Source organism: Sceloporus occidentalis, unplaced genomic scaffold, assembly GCF_023333645.1.
Source record: "Sceloporus occidentalis isolate IW3139 unplaced genomic scaffold, rSceOcc1.0.p SCAF_16, whole genome shotgun sequence".
In the NCBI taxonomy this organism is placed as follows: domain Eukaryota; kingdom Metazoa; phylum Chordata; class Lepidosauria; order Squamata; family Phrynosomatidae; genus Sceloporus; species Sceloporus occidentalis.
In genome coordinates this window covers 1,025,702-1,047,531 of record NW_028316996.1, presented here as the reverse complement: position 1 = coordinate 1,047,531, position 21,830 = coordinate 1,025,702, and the positions used below count along the sequence as shown (strand labels likewise).

Below are 21,830 nucleotides of genomic sequence, written 5' to 3'. Positions count from 1 at the left end.
TGATTTGTTAATGAGAATATATATGTGTATATTGTATACATAAATAAATAAGATTTCTAAGAGTACCTTAGTTTCCCATGTTTTCCCTCAAAATCTGGGATTGTAGTTTAAAGGACTGGTTCAGACTTAAAGCAAAGTATAATTATTAAAAAGGCATAAAAGAGGCAGATATAAAACAAAAACAGCAATGAAACAAATCTTGTTTTGCCATCCTTAATAGATGCTAAAAATTCTATTGTAGTAAAACAAAAGCCTTTATCATTAGAAAATAGATTTCCAATCCCCATTATTTTTCAGATTTCTTTTGGCAGATGTTTTGGTGTTTTATTTCATTGTTTTTTTTTTCACATTGGAAGTCAGCCGTCACCACTTGCTTCTGAGCAGCAAGCTGCCTGATCTCCTCTGTATCCCGCGAGTACGGCTGGAGAGTGGTGAGTACGGTCAACTCTTCTTCCCACAATGGATCAGAAGATATCAGGACAGTGAGTCCAGTCTTGTTTTTCTTTGCTTTCCCAGTATCCTCCTTTGTAAATGCACATGAGCTCACCAGTATATGGGTCAACCTTCCTCTCGAACCAAAGTGGCTGATAGCCTTCATAATCATTACCTGCAAAGACAACAATACATGGTATATTACTAAATGGAAAGAAATCTAAACGTGTATAATGAATTAAGAATGCTTGCAGGTGTTGCAATGAGCACGATTTGATTTCACTCATATGGAAGAGATTCCTGAGATAACAAGATTTCCTCAGGGGCATTCATTTCTCGTTCTTCTCTCTTTTTTTCTGCTGGACCTCAGTTGCGTAGATGCATGAGTTAAACTACTCTATAGTACAAGACATCATGCATGCCCATCTATTTGTACATTTCACAAATCATAGATCCCAACTTAAAATTCTCCTGGCCAGACCCCGCTGTAAAGCACCAAAGCCGGATAGCTTGTACCCAGTCCTGAGGTACCATGAAACTGTGTAGGACCAGGCAAAGGGTTCACACTGCACTTAACATATTTATTATCATGTCAAAATATGTGTAGAGTCTCATGCTAGACATGAACAAGATGTTTGGGGTGTTTGGTACTTATATTGTAAGTAGATTATAATATGAAGGCTCTGATGAACCCAATATTAATGTAAGAGCTACTGTAGCAATGCTATACCAACTATCAGAATATGAAGCAAGGGTTTGGTGAAAAAGTTGACAACCTCAGGGATTTATGGTACTATGGTAACTTGCATTAAACTTTTTTTTTAATGTGCATATGCTTACATATGAGCATATAAGGCTCCTTGTAACTTGGTGGTAGGGTGAATCATTAGGGTAAGATGTGATTGCTCTGTGCCCTGTACGGAGAGTGGCTGGTTGACATGAACCCTTTCATAATGCTGATGTCCTGATCATTTGGAATGATAAAATGTCAATGCTGTAGAAAAAAACTTCCAGCTCAGTTAAAATAAGTAGAAGGTGATTGTTGGCCAAAATCAAATAATTAAACTCTGGAACTACTCTTGGGAGTACATTAAAGTATATAGCGAGTATACCAGTTTATGTGCCGATAATAATTTGAATGTTATTGCTAATTGTATCAGATACAGATTTATGTTACTGTAAATCCCCTTAATGTCAGTTCCATTTAATCTACCTTCTTCCAATGCCTCCACAGCTTCAGCCTCTCTCCGCCTGCGGACAGCTCTCTGCTTCTCCTCCAGCCTCTGCTTCTCTACATTGGCTTCATCCCATTTGCTATTCTCCATTAATCGCTGGTCTGGCCGATGTCTACTGTCAGTGGGGGCAACGTTATCCCCGGGTTCATTAAGGGTAAGCGCAAGCTCCGAGAAATAGTACATGTTCTCAGCATTGTCCCTACAAAAGAACACAGAAGAGGGGTTCCAGTTAATGATATTGCTCCAGGAGTACATTTTACCAAGATAAATGATTAAAATAATCATTAGTAAAAACTTCACTTTTCATTATTTGCAGTAATTTAAAGTATATAATGCTGTACCTAATGGAACAAATATATCACCAGATAACTGAACTGAAATGAGGAAGACAAATCTGGGTAAAATATCATATAGATATCTACTAAAACACTGATATCGCTACATTAATGTCAGCCGTACAGCAAGGTTGTGTGGAGTCACATGTTCCAAGACTGCTGGTCTTCCCCAGCATAGTATTTACTTTGGTGTACGGCGTGTGCTGTGTGTATGTGGTTCTTCTCGTACTCACTGTCTACGCTGCTTATTGCTAGGGACAGTCCTTATAACTTAGTGTCAGGGTGCAGTAGAAGAAAGGTATGTACTGATATAAATAGCCCTCAAGGGTTCTTGATGCCCAAGTAGGTCCCTTGATGTTGGTTTAATAACACCTGCTTCTAATTACTTCTGTAGTTATTTCTTATCATATCCCTGGCTTATGTTTGGCCAAAATTCACACCTTATGTTTCCTTGCTCCACGCAGAAGTGAACAGCGACTTTAAACGTGCAATAACCTGCTTCAAGATATTGCCATTTAGATCCACAACAGGACGTGGGGCTTCTCAACACAGCTTGCTTGAGAAATTAGCATATCAATGCTCTTGGAGATTAGTGAAACATTTTATTTTTAGAGACACTGACAAGCGGGGGATAAATGATCCCATTTGTCAGGGGTAATTTTTCGATTAATTAGAATCTCTATATTTTTGCATGAATGAGGTTCACCTTTTAGGAACATACATCAGGGACACTTACGGCAAAGGGTATTTCTTCCACAGGATCTTTGGAGGAAGTGTTTGATAGACCATTTTTTGCTTGCCTTCTGCACTGCTGCTTCCCTGGCTGCTCTGAACAATCTTCGCACATTCCATCTTTTCATCCCAGGTCCCTGATAGAACATAATGTGCTTTTCCATTTGAATCTGAGACCACTCCAGTGACCTGTAACAATACACAAGCAAGCACTGTCACACCTTATGAGTCCTTACTAAGGAGCCTCATTCCTTCATTTAGATATGTGGTAAAAATGAGACTAGCACTGATTTCCTGATAGGGCAAGCGTTGAAATTGAGAAAATGTCATTGAGTTCATCTTCCACCAGGTTCATATTCTGTTTTGTTAAAGATGAGTACTACTAATACATGTCCCAAACATGATTTAAGTGTATACCTAGTTGAGCAACGCAGTTTGGCATTTTCTAGGTTAGGCCATGTCGGGAAGTCATGGCTCCTCTCACATTCTCAGAATCAGCAGAACACGCTTAGGTGTTGCCACTAAACCCGCCATTGACCCTTGTGTCTTTCATGTACATTCAGGGGCGCTGTATAAAAAGGGTAGCTCATGTATTAAATTAAGTCAACCCAGGAGCAACACTCAACATCATACATTTCTCACTATAAATGCATCTCAATTGGATTGACAATTATGCTGAGCTAAGCATACAGCAGTAAATTTGAAACATTTTCCCCACCGATAAAGTCATTCTTTCCGATTGTGTCTGCTTCCCTATTCTTCTTAATATAGTGCTGTAACCTCTTGCACACACAGTGGATCCAAACATGGCCACCATGCATACAGTATGTCTACACGTTCTGCTCTTTTATCCAATATAGTGTATTGTTCTGAGAGCAGGGGTGCTATTGATGTGCATTACTAAAGCTCTTGCATTTTACTGTATTACAGAATTGATGTTTAAGTGCCTCCTGCGGTTGATTTATCATGCGTCTTACCAAGACAGTATATTAAAGCAACAGAGCACACGGCTGCCTTCATAACCAACCAACTATATTTCCTGAGCATTGACACTTAAAGAAAAGTGATTTAGTATTTTAATTTAGCACAAGCTACACAAGGAAAGCATAAATACACGATGGCAGGCTGCCCAAACACTAAAATGGCTATGCTGCAGAATGTGAATTTAATTTCATGTTAAAAAGCTATGTTTCGTGATCATTAAGGTGACCCTTTTGGAAGCAGACTGTTAACCTGAACAGCAAGTGAATGTGAAGGCAATCAACGCCCATTCAAAATGAACAACATGAAATAACATGATACTTCTTATTCGTGTTTCTGATAAAGGAAAAAATAACGCAAGGTTATTTGATATATTAAAAACACATTCCAGTTCCCTATTTTGATTAGGAAGGGCCAACCTTTCCAGGTTTCTCCAGCAAGAAGGAGCTGTGCTGGTCCTGTATAATGCATAAGTCATTGGGAAAATAGACTTAAGACCTTACTGATTTAACTATGCATTGTACATCTTCCTGCAGCCAAAGCTCACTGGTGTTGGTGCTTCATGATATTTAGTACAGCCAAGGCACAACTCTCCTGCAAGCTGGTCTGTCAACTCTCCCTTTAGTGAATAAACCTCAAAACATTAAGTGTAACAAGCCTTCAACAGCAATAGGACAAACACACTGTGCATGCAAGACACTTATTGCCCATCTACCTTTCTTGCAATGTCCCTGGAGAAGTAGCTGTATGGGGTAAATTTCATTTGGCATTTGTCCTTGGTTTTATAGTTGATAATCTCTATATCGCCGGACTGGAAAGAAAGGTGAGATAAATGTGAATATTTCATTCTCATAAAAAAGCATGTCACTAAACCACTCCAGAAGACACGCAGATATACAGACACTAATGCTGACAGTAACCAAAGCCCTTATTATAGTTGTGTTCTTGATTCTGAGTTCTATTATGCTGATGCCCCTTATAAGATAATTGGACACGACAGTTACATAGCGAAATGTCAAGAACCAGCTGCATGGCTTCGGAGGAAACAGCAATACAGACTGGATGACTGGGCCAAGTTCTAGAAATGTGTTATTTTCAACCATGACATTATATACTTGTACACCAATTTACTTTTGTATTAATTTTGAAATAATTGGCATAATTACTTGTAAATCACACAAAAAGGGTTCTTTTCTGCCTTTTTTTTTCAGGTCTTTCCCACAGAAATTCCAATTATGTTAATTTTGGTACATAAATAATAATTGCCAAAAATAACCCCGTAAGATCAACATTTCTGAGAATTCTCTTGTGGGGTGTTTGTAATTGTTCACAGGGCCAGTTCCAACGAACTCTGGGACTCGGGCAATGGACACAGCACCTCGGGTCCCTTTCTTTGAAATTAAGCTTCACAAGTGAGGTGCCATTAAGTTCAATACAAAGACAGATACTTAATCATGATGAGCATTCCTTGTTAAAACTCTAGACATCAATGGTAAGTGAATAGAATACTATATTTTAAGTAATTAAGTCCAACTACCTTCACATAAATATTTTACTCTCAAGGGTTTCCAGTGGGTGCTCCAATGGGAAGCACTTGAGGTACAAGTAGCCTGTACTCTCTATATATGTGGGTACTTTATGTATTAGATTAACCCAACTAACCCAAAAACATAAACATACATATTCCTTATGCATTTTTTTTCCATTTCATTTTTATAGTAACTCAAGTAACTATCTTACTGCTATATTTATAACTTAGATATGAAAATACATTGTGAGTGGCGAGTCAGGAATAATAGTTTTATGGCACCGACCTGGTCAATCCAGAGCTTTCCCACGATGATATTGTGCACTGTGGAGGTGACTTTTCTCCACACATAGTGATTGCCACTAGAATGAAACTCCAAATGGATGTCACCTGTCAGGACAAACACATAGACATGCCAGATTTAAAACACCTCTTAGACAGTAGCACAGGACAAATAATACATTTGAACCGTATAGCAGATTGATGATTGAACCTCTGGTATTGGTCAATGATTAATCAATGACAGAGAAAGCCCGTGGTGATTCTCCTGTTCTGGACAGCGAGCAGATTGCTTAATTGCGTCAACATCACAAGTGACTGCACACCTTAAACGTGCCATCAAATCACAATGTTAAGATTAACCGAGAGGGTCAAAGGTTTAGATGTAATGGAAGGAAGCTTTACTTTACTTAGACTAAAGACTTTAAACATGCAATGACTGATTAAGGTTTGAGCCTTGACCTCAGGACCAAACAGTTCCTATTTGCCATCAAATTCTAAGTTTAATTGTTTCTATGGACTTTATGTACTTTACAATCACCAATGGTTACACTATGAGTGAAAATAAACCAGGTGGATCAAACCAGACTACATAATATACATTTTCAAATATCTGTTATTACATCTTTATTCTTACCCAGTGGCATTATGGATAGATATTTGCCCCTGAATTTACTGGCAATGGTGATTTCCTGCCACAAGGTCCACCCGTTCTTTGAGTAGACATGATGAGCTGCTGCTGGGGGGTGGTGACTGACCTGGAAAACAGGAGAAGACGTTCCATGTTACGCAATACATTGAGTAAACACTGAGCCATACATATACATATAAAATACGGGATTTTTGTTGTCATGTTGGGCAATTCATTGGAGAAATTGATGATGTCATTTTAATCACTAGTTCAGTATCTACATGATGTATTTGGGTATCATATAATCTGTGTCTTCTATACTGCTCATCACAAAAGTCCTATTACAAGCGGTGCAGATAACATATTGTTGCTTTGCCTTAGTGTAACTATGACCCCACTTCATTTAGATGGCCCGACCTTAATATTTTGTATATTAGTATATATTAACACGTACTAATTAATATCTAAATAAATATTTTCTGAGTAAATCCCAGCACTCAATAGAATAGATTAAGATAGATTATCCGTTGTCAACTGAAAAATCTTAAATTGCAAGTGAAAGACAATTTGTTTATTTTTTTTGCTACAGTTTGTGCTACATTGTTAACCATAATCAAAACCAATTTGTTTAGTGGTATGATTTTCCAAATGGCTTCTATGTTACCGTAAGTGAAAAAGCATCCTGGGGCTGCAATCGGCCACAAGTAAGCGATGTACTTTAATTACACTGTGTTTGGCATGTTTACCTGAGCTTTATTTTAGACATCTGGCTCACAACTAATTTTCAATCAGTTTTCTAACAGCTCCTCAAATGTGATTAATGCAAATACTTGTTTTCGGTGTGGCTTCCTGAGCTTTTAGACAGCTGGCTCCAGATCTGATGTATGCTGGCCGCAGAAAGATCTCTTGTTTCATTGGAAGCATAGACAATTCTCATAATCTATATTTACAGCATTATATATTTGTTGGGCAATAGCATTTGATGAAAAGGTTAATTTAGCATGCCATGATTAGGCATGTAGTCATAACGCCAAAACACAATGTTTAAGTATAATATACAATTCAAGTAATCAAGGTTTGCCAGAACCAGGTATACAAAGTGCTTGTGTAAGGCATGTTTTCACGCCGACCACATATCTGATACGACATATCTCACTTTCCAACTTTCTGACTAGTGTCTAGTCAGAGGTTCACACCGCTAAAAAGAACAAGGTATCATTAGAAGCACGTCCTTATCTGGTATCCTACTGGCCCTCTTATTAACTGTTTGGGGGATGGATTTTCCTGTCATTGCTATTCTAAAATGTCTGGAGTTTCAACGTTCACCTTTACCACTAAATAACGTTCCATACCATCTACAAGCTACAAATTCCCTAAAGTCTGAAACTACCTATTGTGCTCCATTACCACACATAGGAACCTCCTAAAAATGTTTTATCCATTATTGTAATTACTACTATCAAAACTTAGTCATATGTAAGTGCTACTTGTGTATGGTTTGGTTAGGCCTATCAACTACTTGTTGCCCCACAATAAAAGGGAAGAAAATTGTGAACATCTATGATTCACTTACCTGCTCACATAAGGACCTGTATCCTAAATCCTCTAGTCGGTCAAGTTCGAATGTTTCCCCTAGTAATGGATTAAATGGTTTTGCTGTCCGGTGGACTGTGGTGGAATAGGAAGACACAGAGAAAGCTGCCACAAAACACATCTGCTCTATGGAGTTCTCACACTTCACTGCTTTGTCCAGCAGTTCGTGATACTCGAGGTCCTCAGTGAGTCTCTGAAGCATGGAGAGCGGTTCATTAAAATTCACCTACAATGGAAATAAAATGAACAAGAAATTACAGCCTGGTTTAAAAAAAAACCCTAAAGGTAATATAATACATGAATGCATGAATATTAAACGCACAGCTGCCAGGGATCTGGCGGCAGTGAAACATCGTAATAATGTTACAATATGGAAACAAAATGGTTGTTTTTTTTTTTAGGGATAATACCTGTCCTGCCCCTGGCAGTGAGTATGTGCGCATGTTGTGCGCTGGTTATACAGGAGATGCATTCAGACGAATGCATCTCCTAAAAGCCAAGAAGCTGGAGCCAAGGAACCAGTGCCAACGCACACAAAGGATTACGATGAATTCCTATGTGCATATAAATGAAATATAGAGTAATGGAGGAATGTAGAGTATACGCTAACGTACGTATTAAAGGGCATATGCTGGTTGGCATGTATCTTTAATGTCACCACAGTTTTAATCCTCCATCTGGAGCCACTGGGGGGGGGACTAAAAATAGCAACTTATTAAATTCTAACTGGAAAATGTAACACATCTGCCTCTCTGGCTCATGACTCAACTGAATGACATTCATCTCCTTGTCTCACACTGTATTGATCAATTTAAAGCCATGTCTTCCCAGTGCCAGGCAGCTGTTAAGGGGAAAAATATGCAAAGACATCTTCATCTTAAATAAAGTGTTTTAATTTCCCTGTCCATAGAAAACACATATGGAAATTGAGTTTAACCGACATGGCTATGGTATATTCCCAATGGATATCTAGCTGTACAGAATTCGCAGTGTAAGATGTTTTGCTGGAGTGTGCCCCCATGACATAGTTTCCAGTTTTGTTCGTTGTTGGGACCACATACACGGGATGCTGGATCTGCTCTATTTTGGGTGGTACTGTGTGATTCTTAGGATCACACTATATAGGATATAATAGCAGTGTGACAAAGCTTAGGGCCATACTGACAGGCACAGGCGTAGATGGCAGTGTTGTTCCTTGTTTCAGTTAAAAAAAACATTTTCCACCCACACCAAGCCCTTGTGGTAGAGGGATATGGCTCGTAAACAGCCCCGCCGATAAAGAACACGCTGGTAAGCAAGAGCCGCATATATCCTGCAAGACAACGAGCTTGAAGGCAAGGAGGCTGATTCTGATTCATTTCCATGTATTTGCAAAGGCAAAAATTATTTAAAGGGAACTAAATTTAGCAATTATATGGATTCAAGTGAATCTGATGACTGGGGTGTCTCTTTTACGGACCGGGGATTCATTGCTGTGCAGTGACTTTGTGGCCCCATGTAATGCATAGTTTATTAGATGAGGCTGCCAAGTCAGTGTTTCTAACAGGGGTTATCCCTTTATAATGTATAGTAAAGTCAGCAAATTGAAATGGTTCGTCTCTCCTAGCCTCACATGGTTTAGTGAATAAATCCTCACTAGATTGCATAAAAAAACATGTTTTTAAAGTGACACGTTTTAAAACCTTCTTTCAGCATATAATATATTGTGCCTCTTAATGATTTGTTCTTTATGAGAGTACAGATACGTTATCTGTGTAATGCTGTCAACTTAATAAAAGACCCGGGAGCTGTATTTGTATATTCTATGCCACAAAAGGGACACACCAGCCAACAAATGCACGTTCATGCATATCAAAGGTGTGTGGTCGTGCTTTTTGCTTTTGATGAAGAACTCACATAGTATTATATGCATTCCTCTTTAGCGGAAGTGTCAGGGGCCGTTAATCGTGCCTTTAGCGCGCTAATCTCTGTGTGGTTAACAAAGCGGCTTGTGCAAAGCTTTACCGAACACTAAGCCATTTCGTGACTGGGAAGCAGGCCCGGACTGGCCATCTGGCCCGGTGGGCCGGGCCGCGGCAGGGCCGGATTGAGTTAGGGGCTGATGGAGCTGCAGCTCCAGGCCCCTACCTTAAAATAGGCCCAGTCAGGACCGAACTGACTGGGCCTATGCGGCCTCTACGGCCACATTAACGCAGGGCATAAGGGGCACCACTCTAGGGGGACGGGAAGCCCCCACCAGGGCCGGCCTTACGGGTGTGCGGCCGCACAGGGTTTAAATTAAAACATCGGGGGTTTTTTTTAACTTTATTTAACATCCTCCATGTTAAATAAAGTTTTTGTTAACTTTATTTAACATGGAGGATGTTAAATAAAGTTAAAACCCCCCCCGATGTTTTAATGTAAGGCCTGTGCGGCCGCAGACCCCTAAGGCCGGCCCTGGTGGGGGCTTCCCGGCCCCTTAGAGTGGCGGACCCGGTCGCAGTTGCGGCGGGCTTAAGGGGCAGGTGCCCCTTATGCCCTGCGTTAATGCGGCCGTAGAGGCCGCATAGGCCCAGTCAGTCCGGTCCTGCCGCGGGCCCGGCCGCAGTTGCTGCTTGCTCCGGCAACAAGGTAAGTAGGGTGAGGGAGGGGGGTGCAGTGAGAAGGGGCAGAGGGGGGTTAGATAGTGAGAAATGGGGAGAGGGGATAGATAGTGAGAGGGGGTACATAGTGAAAAGGGGGAACATAGTGAGAAGGGGCAGATAAGATGAGGAGAGGGGGTAGTGTGAATGCGTATGAATGAATGAATGAATAGATGTGTGGATGAATTGTGTGAATGCGTATGACAATTAATGAATTCATGTGTTGATGAATTGCTTGAATGATTTGTGAGACTGCATTAATGAATGTGTTAATGATTTGTGTGAATGAGTAAATGTTAAGATGGTACATGAAGGGTGGGCTTTAACAATAAATAAATAAAAATGGGCTGCTCGGGCTTAAATGCCCGGGCCTATTTTTTGTCCCAGTCCGGGCCTGCTGGGAAGCTCTCCTCCAGTAGGAGCAGCAAACGGTGGATAGCAGGGAACAATATTTCTGCTTCAAATAAAGTAGCATCAGTCACAATCATTTTCCTTCCAAATACACAAAGAATAGATGACGTTAATAACAGTATTTACAGAGCCAGTCTTTGAGTTCTCTGCGGGGTGCATTTCAGCACATTCAAGATATCAGGCCACCTCTAGGGACAAATGGCTTGCAATCTTTGAGAAAGACGCTGGTTTGTTCAACCAGTGAGAATTATTATTTAATCAAGGCAAAAATATTTAGAAGCGTGTGTAGATAAAGAAATACTATCGCACAATACAAGATAAGCACAGATCTAACAACTGTATTCACTGGGTACTCAATACATTCTATGGTATAAAGCAACAGCTGATTCAATATCTCCATTACAACAGAGGAAAGTAAAAATTGTTATTATCGTTTATTTACATAGTACTAACAAACTATGCAGCGCTTCTTATAATACATATATTCAGGCCATATGTGAACCACGCGGGGGTCCCTATGTTGGAGACCCAATCTCCCCGATGTCCTTTGTAGAGGTAGAGTGCTTGGTGGGTATGAGGGTATCAAAATCTCTCTAAATATACTGCTCAGTTAAGTAAAGGTTTGCAGAAACACAAAATATTTATGCCATTTTGCTGTAAACAGATTATTATATGCTATGCTTCACGTCGGGAGTGGATGGATGTAGCTAGCATACCATTGCAAGCTGGAAGTGGGTTTAGGTTACCCTAGATACAGCGTGATCAGCAAATAAATCTCAACTGCAATCTGAACATGTTATAAGATGTACATTAAAGACTGGTTTATATTGGCTACTTCTATAAATCCACTTACTTGCAAATTGCTCGGATTTATGACTACACTGGAGGAAGCCAAATGAGCACAGAACGATAGAAAAGATCCAAATTGTTTTATATTTCAACAACAAAACCGACATGATAGATTAAGTCATAACCTTACATTCTCAAAGGGCTATTAAGAAGCTGTTAACAAATCTGCAGACATATGGACATAGCTAGATATTGTGAGCATCTGTTATTTATTAGTAGCAGGACAGTAAATGAATACCTCCTCCAGTAGGAGTACCTTTTGATAATTTCCATGTTCCTTTGGAAGATGATACAAGATGTGACCTCACAAGGTGAAGCTCCTTTTCTGTAAGGAACTTTTGTCAATTAAATTTGTGAAATTATAAGAGTGGCACAGAGAAGCCATGAATAATTGTTCTTTATCAACCCATGTGTGTTTACAATGATAGTATACGAGTAAGTGAGTACTACTCACACTGGTAAATACATTTAAACATTACTGTCAGGAACCAATTTTTCGCTGCCTGAACCATGGGTTTTTTATACCTGTGGTGTTTACATCTGCAACCACTAGTGGCCACTCTCGACCCTCTGGAGCACTCAGAACTCAGGTGTGCCTTGTTACCTGGGTTGAGCCCTAGTCTACATCCAGCTGGGCCTTGTTATCTGGATTACCCTGCGTTTATGAACCTGCCCTGCCTTTCAGTCAGGTCCTTTGTATTGAAGTCTATGGACCTTCCTGCTGTGGCTCTGCACCTGTACTGTTCCTGGTTCCCTGCTTTGTGTCCTGATCAAGTGGACTCCCTGCCTTTGTGTCCTTCCAAGTGGACTCCCTGCCTTTGTGGACTCCCTGCTTTGTGTCCTTCCAAGTGGACTCCCTGCTTTGTGTCCTTCCAAGTGGACTCCCTGCTTTGTGTCCTTCCAAGTGGACTCCCTGCTTTGTTTCCTTCCAAGTGGACTCCCTGCTTTGTGTCCTTCCAAGTGGACTCCCTGCTTTGTGTCCTTCCAAGTGGACTCCCTGCTTTGTGTCCTTCCAAGTGGACTCCCTGCTGTGTACCCTTCCAAGCGGGCTGTGTGCCTTTCGTACCCTTCCAAGCGGGCTGTGTGCCTTTCGTACCCTTCCAAGCGGGCTGTGTGCCTTTCGTACCCTTCCAAGCGGGCTGTGTGCCTTTCGTACCCTTCCAAGCGGGCTGTGTGCCTTTCGTACCCTTTCAAGCGGGCTCTCTGTCTGTCGCGCCCTTTCAAGCGGGCTCTCTGTCTGTCGCGCCCTTTCAAGCGGGCTCTCTGTCTGTTGCGCCCTTTCAAGCGGCCTCTCTGTCTGTCGCGCCCTTCCAAGCGGGCTCCCTGCCAAAAGACTTATTACCTGTATTTTATTTTGCCATACGTCCGGTTACTTGCGTAGACTATATTACCCTTATTTGCTGGTCCTGTTATATACATGAAATACACTGCATTACCTGGATTTCTGTTTGTGGTGTCTTTGTTTGCATAATCATGCACCGTGGGTTACATACTGAACCCCAAGTATCCCCTGCGCATGGGCTCCTACCTGACCTGATCACCCGAGTCCTGACAATTATTTATGATATCATATTGGTGGTGGGATCGAGGTGGGTTGATAAATGGAACAGCCTCTCAGCAGAAGGGGTACAGGCCAATAGAGTAAGGGATTTTAAACATGAATTGAATAGGTATATGGCTAACATGAGTCTAAGACCATACGAATCAGAGTCATAACTAGAAACCACAGGACCCTGGTGCAAAAATTCCCCAGGGGCCCCCTGACGTCACTAAGCAACATGTCTCACAGTGCCAGCAGGTCTGTGTCATCATTGCCCTCAAACAGCTTGTCTGTGCCATCACTGGCCCCAAACAAACTTGTCTGTGGCTTCTTTGCCCATTGCCCTCCTCCAATATACACTCTGGCATACATAGGTAAACACACTTACACAAATTACACACACTAACACACGTACACATTCACTCTATCACACACATTCCCTCTCACATCACTGATGCTAACACACACTCTCACACCCCGTACACATCCATTTTCACACACTTACACATTCAAGCTCACATACACTTATACATAGATATTCATGCTCACATACACTTATATATAGATATTCATGCTCACATACACTTATCCATGCACATGCATGCTCATATACATACATATATATATATATATATATATATATATATATATATATATATACACACGCACATATATACAAACATACATACCCACTCCTGCCCCTGCCTACCTCTCCAGCAGCATTCTGTCTGGATGCTCACACAGTGAAATTGCAACCCCGGGGTCACATGACGTAACATGACACAATATGTTCCTGTCTCTCTGCGCCAAAATTGTTTGGAAATGATCATTCCAACCTGGACCAGGTCGGAAGGGCCCTTTCTGAACAATTTTGGACCGGTCAGAGGAGACAGGAACAAGTGGTGCAGGGGTTGCCCCAGTCCCCCTAGAGAGACAGGCCCTGTAGTGGTTGCAACTGCTACAACCCCTGTAGTTACGCAGCTGAATTGAATGCACAGAAAATGTTACATTGAAACGACATTTCAGAACATCAAAACTTTGACCTAACCTCCACTAGACCTGACTAAACTACATGTACACACCGTGCAAGATTTATTTCTAAACTTTTCCATTACTTTGTTTCAAAAAGTGACACTGGACAGGAATTTATCTTGGGTGATCAAAGGAAATGAAATACGAGGCACCCTCCATAGCCGTGTGTTGTACCTCAACGAATGAAAGGTTGTTGCAAATTTCACATCTTAATTAGCTGAAATCACCATTTGCTGTGAAAATCTGCATGCACCAACGCCATTTTGTATTTTTCTTTTGATGAAATTAGCGGTAACGTAGGTGAAATGCCGGTTTACTGTTTACCTGCATTTTGGCTTAGTCATTGATTAGTTTTTATTCAGGAGCATTGAATTTCTCTGCACATACTGTGAATAGAAAGACCGTTCTGTATTTTCTGACTGGGGCTAGATTTAGTAAGGTCCATTGAATCCACCCCAAAGGGTTTTTGGGTTCTGGTTCATAAACTACATTTCAGACAGTTTTCAGCCTCATATCAAAGTTATGCTTCTAGTTACATCCTAGTGAACCGATAGAAAATCATGTACATGCATAATTCTTTAGTATGCATGAAAGCTTGGAGTGATCTTACGCATATCTGGCCCTAAATATTTAAGCTATCTTTAAATAAAGTACTTAATAATGTTAGCCATTATGGTTCAAATGCTCTATATATGACAGACGCAGTATGCCATTGCATTGTATTCAAACAGAAGAGCTCAGAAACAACTTTGACGGCTTTTTAAAGCATAGTTAACGGCAAAATGCCCAATTTACCTTTAAAGTAAAATACATTATTGAATATAATTGATTGATAACTAGTGTCACGCCCCAGAGGCAACTGTACTGGCATTTTGCCCTTACGCACTTGAGCCAATTTTACTGGCATTATACTGCGATTAGCCCTTTAGGCTAAAACACGTTTGGTAGTAAGTACATGTAATGCAATCTACACGATACAGCGGTGACGCTATTGTTACAGTGACATGGATACCATGTCGATTTGGCGTTCACATTTTCCTTTCATTTTAAAACAAGGGCAATTTCCAGTATGTCTACATTTTGCAATGACCAAAAAAAAGTCAAGGTCAGGCTTTAGGTAAGGTCAGAATATTTTTTTCCTGTATTTAGTGTGAGACAAGTGTCTCTCTATAAGAGGGGTAGTGCCTCATTCGGACCCAAATCAGTCTGTCCATCTTACCTCCCCAGCCTTAAAGCTAACAATAAAATATACACAAGCAACAGACAATGTGCTTATATGTAATAAACTGTAAGTAAAATACAATATTCTTCTTAAAGAAAACACCTCATAAACAGCCATCAATACAGCATATAAAAACTCTAGTCATGCCTCTAATCCACCTAAAAAAAATGTTCTTCTTGGGCCATTTGACATGTGGGTGCCAGGGTGCCGATGAGAGAATTAAATTATAATTAAGAGTTATCTGCATACCTGGGGACTCTCCGAGTTTTGCCTGGGTCTTCAGGTTGCCACTGGAAAACTCCAGGTTGGGAGGACAGCGTCCCACTTCCCAGTTAAACAGCTGTGTGTCCCGTGAATGGGAATGCTTACGGACATCGGTGGGGCCGCCCGCCACATCAGCGGGACAACCTGCATCCCCCAAGGGAAGACTCCAGGTGGCCGGAGCCATAAAGTTCCCAGGTTCAGTGATCTGGCCTGTAGTTATTTGTCTAACAATTCAGAGTTATCACATCATTAAGCTGGATCTCTTAATATCTTCACTTCCCAAGTATGTTGATCTCTGGGATTTGAGGTTTTATCCCAGAGTACATTTTCAGGACATGCGGCTTGTAGCAATTTCACTATGGATGCTGTGCTAGAACCACTTACAAAGGAGATCTCTAATCTTTCCAACTAGCCTATGGAGCCGATCTGCCATGGTTATGTGGCAGAAGGGGCTACTGGCCCCTGTGACTGTCGGCCAACAACAAAATATTGCACTGCAAATAACACCCCATACTTCAGCAGCAAAAAAATAAAAAACCCTCTGTGTTTGCTAAAATGCATGCAGTCGTATAATTAAATCCAACTCCAGCAACAGGCGTTGTGACAGACATTTCATTACATACATTGTGACATAAATTCCTCATAGACAATATCTGCTGTAAGCCTTGGCACCAACACTGATTCTTGCGCTTTCCATCATCTTTTTTCCCTGCAGATTACTGTTAGCTTTTTTATTTAATATAATGTCCCATATGTTGGAGCAATGTGAAGAAACATTTTAGTTTACTTTGCTACCTTTTCTAGATTTTAGCTGGATTAGTTCAGAAAGGAATAGCTTTCATGGATGATTTTTGTGATTTCTGTTTGAATACATTTTTAAATAATGCATTCTATTGAAAAATGTAACAGCTATAGAGTACAGACACCAAACAATGGAAATGACACATTAAAAGAAATCTGCTAATTTGTTGTAAGTCGCGTCAGCGGGGATACATTTGATTTGCTATGAAATAAAACATCTTCTGTTTCTCCAGTCTGATAGAAGGCACCAGTGCCATACTCCTGCAATTTTTGTATTATCCTTTGTATTGTGAAAGGCCAACCCAGGAGAGTTTTCTGTAAGAAAAGCCTAACTGGCCCTGAAAAATGTACAGTTAAAATAATGAGATTATCTCAGTGACTTAACAGTGTAGCCACAACCATTTTTACAGAAGTCACTGGAGCTGTCCTTGAAAATGCTAGATAGAAAAGTACTATGGGGACCTTTTAATTTCTTGAAGGGCTTCATGGTGGGACTGAAATTGCCATCAATAAACACAAGTTCATGGCATGAGGCAAATGCCTAATTTGAGTTGTCCCTTTAGATTTCAAGACACTTTAGATTGCGTGACATCCAAGAAAATGAAGGGTGTATTCCTTCCACAGACCAAGTAAATGCTCACTTTCACCTAATTCAATGTGACTGCTTAGGTGCCATCACTTAAAATAAAGGGTCAGACACATGAACAGAAAATGTTTCCTCCCAGTAGGACATCTGGCTTAGAGCATACAGTCTAATGCACAGGGCTGATCACTTCTCATCCAACCTTCAAAAGCTGAAATGTCACATATATTTTTGCTTAAATGATTATCTGTTACATAATCATCTTCTCTCTACAGTACTTAGTGTCATTTCACTATGCAGTAAATCTGCTAAATTAAAATAGGATTTAGAACGCTATTCTTCTGGTATAATCGAGAATCTGCTTGACACTGTTAAAAAAGAGGGGAGTTAAAGTAAATTGCCTATATTTGTTTTAAAAACGATAAAACTGAGCCCAGTATGTTTAAGGCAATCAGCATTAAGTGGCAAATCCAGCCCACCATTAATATTAGAGTCAGTATGGTGGCAGCAAGGCAGTTGGGGAGTGGGATTGGGTGTGACAGAGAAGGAAGAGCTGATGAAGAAGTTGAGGAGCAGGAAGGCCGTGTTAGGGTAGTAACCTAGGGGTAGGTGGAGATGCAGGGCTGGGTCTACAGGGAAAGAGAAGTATGAGATCAACCAGATGTTCCAGGCAGGTGGTGTCAGCGGGAGATGATGTGAGCAGGTTAATTATCAAAGACTTTTGTCTCAACTATTGCGCTAAATTGGATCACCCAGGATGGTCAATAAGGTACCCTGTGGAGAAGGAGGTAAAGATTGACCATCCTGGGTGATCCAATTTAGCGCACTAGGCATTTGCCTAGGGATCTGGGCTCTGGAGATGGGGAGGCTTGTGTGCTACCATCAGCTCTATAGCTGTAGCTGCACTGTGTAGGCTAATGTAGTCAGGAGAATAGTGATCATTACTGGCCCGACTGCCTCCAAATCAAATGAAAGGGGTGGTTCAACATCACAGGCCACAGGTCACCCTCTAGCCCACCAACCTTCAATTGCTTAAAGAAGTTGAAGAGGCAGCTCAGTTTAACCGAGTGCCTGGGACTGTGGACACTGATGATACCAGCACCCAACCTATTGCAAAAAAGATATACTCCTATAATTCATATACTTACATAAGCATAATCGTGGCAAATAGCTTAGTTAATTACACAAGACAGGTACACGCAACCACGTGGCCTAATGCTCACATGGCACACTGACGCTCCGAAGGCTGTAGCATATAACAAGTAGGCCCATATAGTCAGCTTTTAAAATACATCAAGACTCTGAACACATTGAATTGATTTCTTTTAGACATGTCTAGTGAAATAAGTGTATTTTATGTTGCTTGAGACTTATTTGTCATATTTAACTCTTAGAATGGAGCTCTTATATAACTCCAGAAACTAAACTCACGTACAGGCATAGGAATCTTGGATAATTCTTTGCCAATGCAGTTTTTCATTATGCTCCAAAGATTAAGGCTGTAGTTTGGTTTGTCTGGAATACGTGTTCTTCTCCTTCTTTTAGGTAGGAGGTCTTTGCGTTTTGAATCATAGTAGTTGCCGTCATGCGAACTATGAAATACCTGGAAGAGATAAGCTAAGTATAAGGACCACAGATATAATGAAACACTCAACTGAGTTCCATGCTACATCACAAATTGTGTAGCTAAAAAAGTGTCTAAATAGATATATGTCACAAGATATGGACAGTTGCAAATAGCAGGTCTAGATAGGACACTGAAGGTCAGGTTATGATGAGTTTATGGTCAACCAGCTGCAATGCTTCACAGTCACTGGCATTTGATTTCATACCTTGTATCTTAACTGAATTGAGTATTTGTGTTGAATTACTGATAATAATGGAACTGGTAAACATGAGCAGACTTAAGTCCAACTTTGTACAAATGTCAGCAGACAAACGAAACAGTGAGCGTTTTCAGGATCTCCTCAGAAGAGCAAAGGTTTGGAGAAACAGAAGACCTGCATTTTTGGTGTTATTCGAGGATCACAAATAATAGTATGGATAAATCCCAAGGCTACAACCTAATTGTACCACTGTGGTAATACACTGGTTAAACAATCCATACTGGATTACCTTAAAAACATACAGAAGGGCATAATGTGTCAATAAAAGAATCTACATGGACCGCATATATATAGCTACAGCATTGCACAGTATTGTGTTTTTTAATATCGGTGACAGAACAGACTAAAATTAACCAGTCCGTTAAGTACCTGCTAACTTGCCGAATCTGGCACATGTTCTATGCCAGCGGAATTATATATCAACTCACATTGTCTTCAAGATGCCAATCATCTGGATGTCCTCCGCTAGCACTGCTGAGATTGCTCCCTGATCGTCTGAAAAACACAGCAGACACCAACATGTGAGCGTGAAACACAATATACGCAGAAAAGTGTTCAGTTGTCAAATTGCAACTCTATTGGCATTCCCAGCGTCCCATTCAGTGAAGTCCATATCACTTCTATTAAGAGGGAAAACACAAAAGTGAAACTACCTAAAATCACTAATTTCTAATGGATAGACCTCATGGTGTCTGTTCTGTTCACTGATGCTGAAAGAGGAGGCCTGGACAGACGTTAGGGCATTCAGGCAGCATGGAAGTATAACTGGTGCTTGCACCAAGTGTCACTTCATGCTGACATGGGAGACTCCATGCTGCTTTAAGACACCCCGATCTTTTGTGTGTCGACATTTGATTTTCCCTGCCTGTTTAAAATACCCTATTTTGTAGTAGTGGTCATCTGGACCACTTCACTTAAGGTGTTAGTGTGTCCTAATGACACGAAAAGGTGAACAATATACTTGAGGATGAAACCAAACATGTATTTCAGTGCTAAAAGAACAGTCCAGGCATCACATGCACTGTAATGCATTTGATTACATTTTCAGAATCCCCCCCCCATGTGTTCGTTCCCCTTTCCCCACCACGTAGCTAAATGACGCACGCGTGATATACTCGCCTCCTATCAGCTCTAGCACTGGAAAAGTGAACGCTAGGGAACGGGGCTCAGATACCCGTGAGTATGCTTCACAAGCGTTCCTTTTGACTTTAATGGGAACATTCTTCTAGCACTGATTGGCTGTTTCAAGCAGCCAATCAGTAGGAACAAAAGTCAGATCACGTACAAGGACAACTTCTGGGTAGCTGCATTTTTTTCCTCATTTACTGTATCTAAACAAATTATATTTTGATTTTTTATTAGCTTTTTTTTAGATACCATTACTTTTATCATATATAATGCAAAAAAACCAACACAATATTAACACAAATGACATAAAAAAAGACATTGAATACCAAAACAAAATACACCTGGGTGCCACACTGTACATAAAAGCGGACATAATGTAGAAACAAATAGTTAGCTGGTATGACAAACGTGAGATATGTCATAATGTTAAATTATTTTATTCATCTACAAAAGCTAATGAAAAATTCTGTCAAATAGATTCCAATATTTATAGCGTATTGCTATTTTATAGGGTGTAAATGCCCACTTACATTCTACACTATTTATTCTTATTTTGTACTTTGGAGGCAAGAAAGGGTTTTTTTTGTGTAATTTGGGAACATGTTTTTGTCATGGTGACATCACTGGAGTCTTTATTATTTTTATTACGTTTCTATTTATTCTTTAACTATTTAAAAAAAAAAAAAAATGATCATTGCTGATCGTAATGGTTATGGTCAGCCTGCAGATCAGAGGTCTCAGGAGGGTCGGGAAGCATCTTACTTTAATTGTTTCCGAAAATAATTCTAAATGCTTATAGTGGGAAAATAAGTGAGATAAGGGGTGAGGCTAACCCCGGATAGCCTAAATCTGTCCCCTTTAAGCTGAATGGACTAGTAGCCAATGTGCCTTGCTAGTGTGTAGAGGCAAATGTCACTTAAAATTTTGGAATTTTTTATATTGGCTTCCTTTTACATTAACAGAGTGATTTAATGAATACAATCACATAAAAACAGTGATAATAGCATATGGACACGATTGCATTAATCCCGTTGTATATAAAGAATCATTTACTGTACAAATTTCTAGAGCAAGATTTCTTATTTGCACATAAAACCTGTCAATGACTCAGATGTCAGTATTTGTCAGGGTCAGTCTGCAGGGACAGGCCTAGACTGGTCATCAGGCACACCGGGCAAATAACCGATGGCTGATAGCACCAAGTACCTACTTGATCTGTAGCATACTCATTCCCAGTCCATGCCTGTCTAAGCGGCCCTGTGCAGTAACACAAGTTACATTATAGTATTTTCACAGCATGCCCAGCACATATCAGAGGCTGCAGGGTGATATGTACCTCTGGAGCATTATCGATAAGTAATGTAAAGTTCGGTAACTAAAGCTTGGTGTGCCAAATAGCCAGTCCGGGTTTGGTATTTAGACCTTTCTGGGTCTTCTTGATTGAAACGGTTATTCACAAAGGACAGCGTAACCTATGACACAACTTATCAGACAGAACCGTACAAATTGTGGTAGAAGGCAGCACACGAATTGAAGTGCTTCTTTTTTTTTTGGCTTTCTAAATTTATGTCAAGCAGTAGAGGAACGGGAATAACAGAACGGGCTGCTATGTGGATATCATGTTCCTCACAGAATTATGTCATAAAGCTGGCACGGTCACGGAAGAGTATGCTGTCTGGAGATTCCTGTAGCTAAATGTCTTACAGGCAAGCATGGAAAGAAGTAAACGCTCAAACTAATTTGTAGC

General features: G+C 40.4%; 1 protein-coding gene across 2 annotated transcripts in view; it reads right to left on the bottom strand.

The window, feature by feature from the left end:
- Positions 1-464: 464 nt before the first annotated feature.
- Positions 465-21,830, bottom strand: part of OSBP2 (oxysterol binding protein 2) — a 115,394-nt gene continuing 94,028 nt past the window's right edge. For both annotated transcript variants that reach the window (XM_089481775.1, XM_089481774.1), the window contains 9 exons: positions 19,384-19,450; positions 18,505-18,672; positions 7,727-7,972; positions 6,160-6,280; positions 5,530-5,633; positions 4,431-4,526; positions 2,739-2,923; positions 1,646-1,866; positions 465-607 (listed from right to left, as the gene is read on the bottom strand). In XM_089481775.1, coding sequence (XP_089337901.1) covers positions 465-607; positions 1,646-1,866; positions 2,739-2,923; positions 4,431-4,526; positions 5,530-5,633; positions 6,160-6,280; positions 7,727-7,972; positions 18,505-18,672; positions 19,384-19,450 — 1,351 coding nt within the window. The remainder of the gene's footprint in view (positions 608-1,645; positions 1,867-2,738; positions 2,924-4,430; positions 4,527-5,529; positions 5,634-6,159; positions 6,281-7,726; positions 7,973-18,504; positions 18,673-19,383; positions 19,451-21,830) is intronic.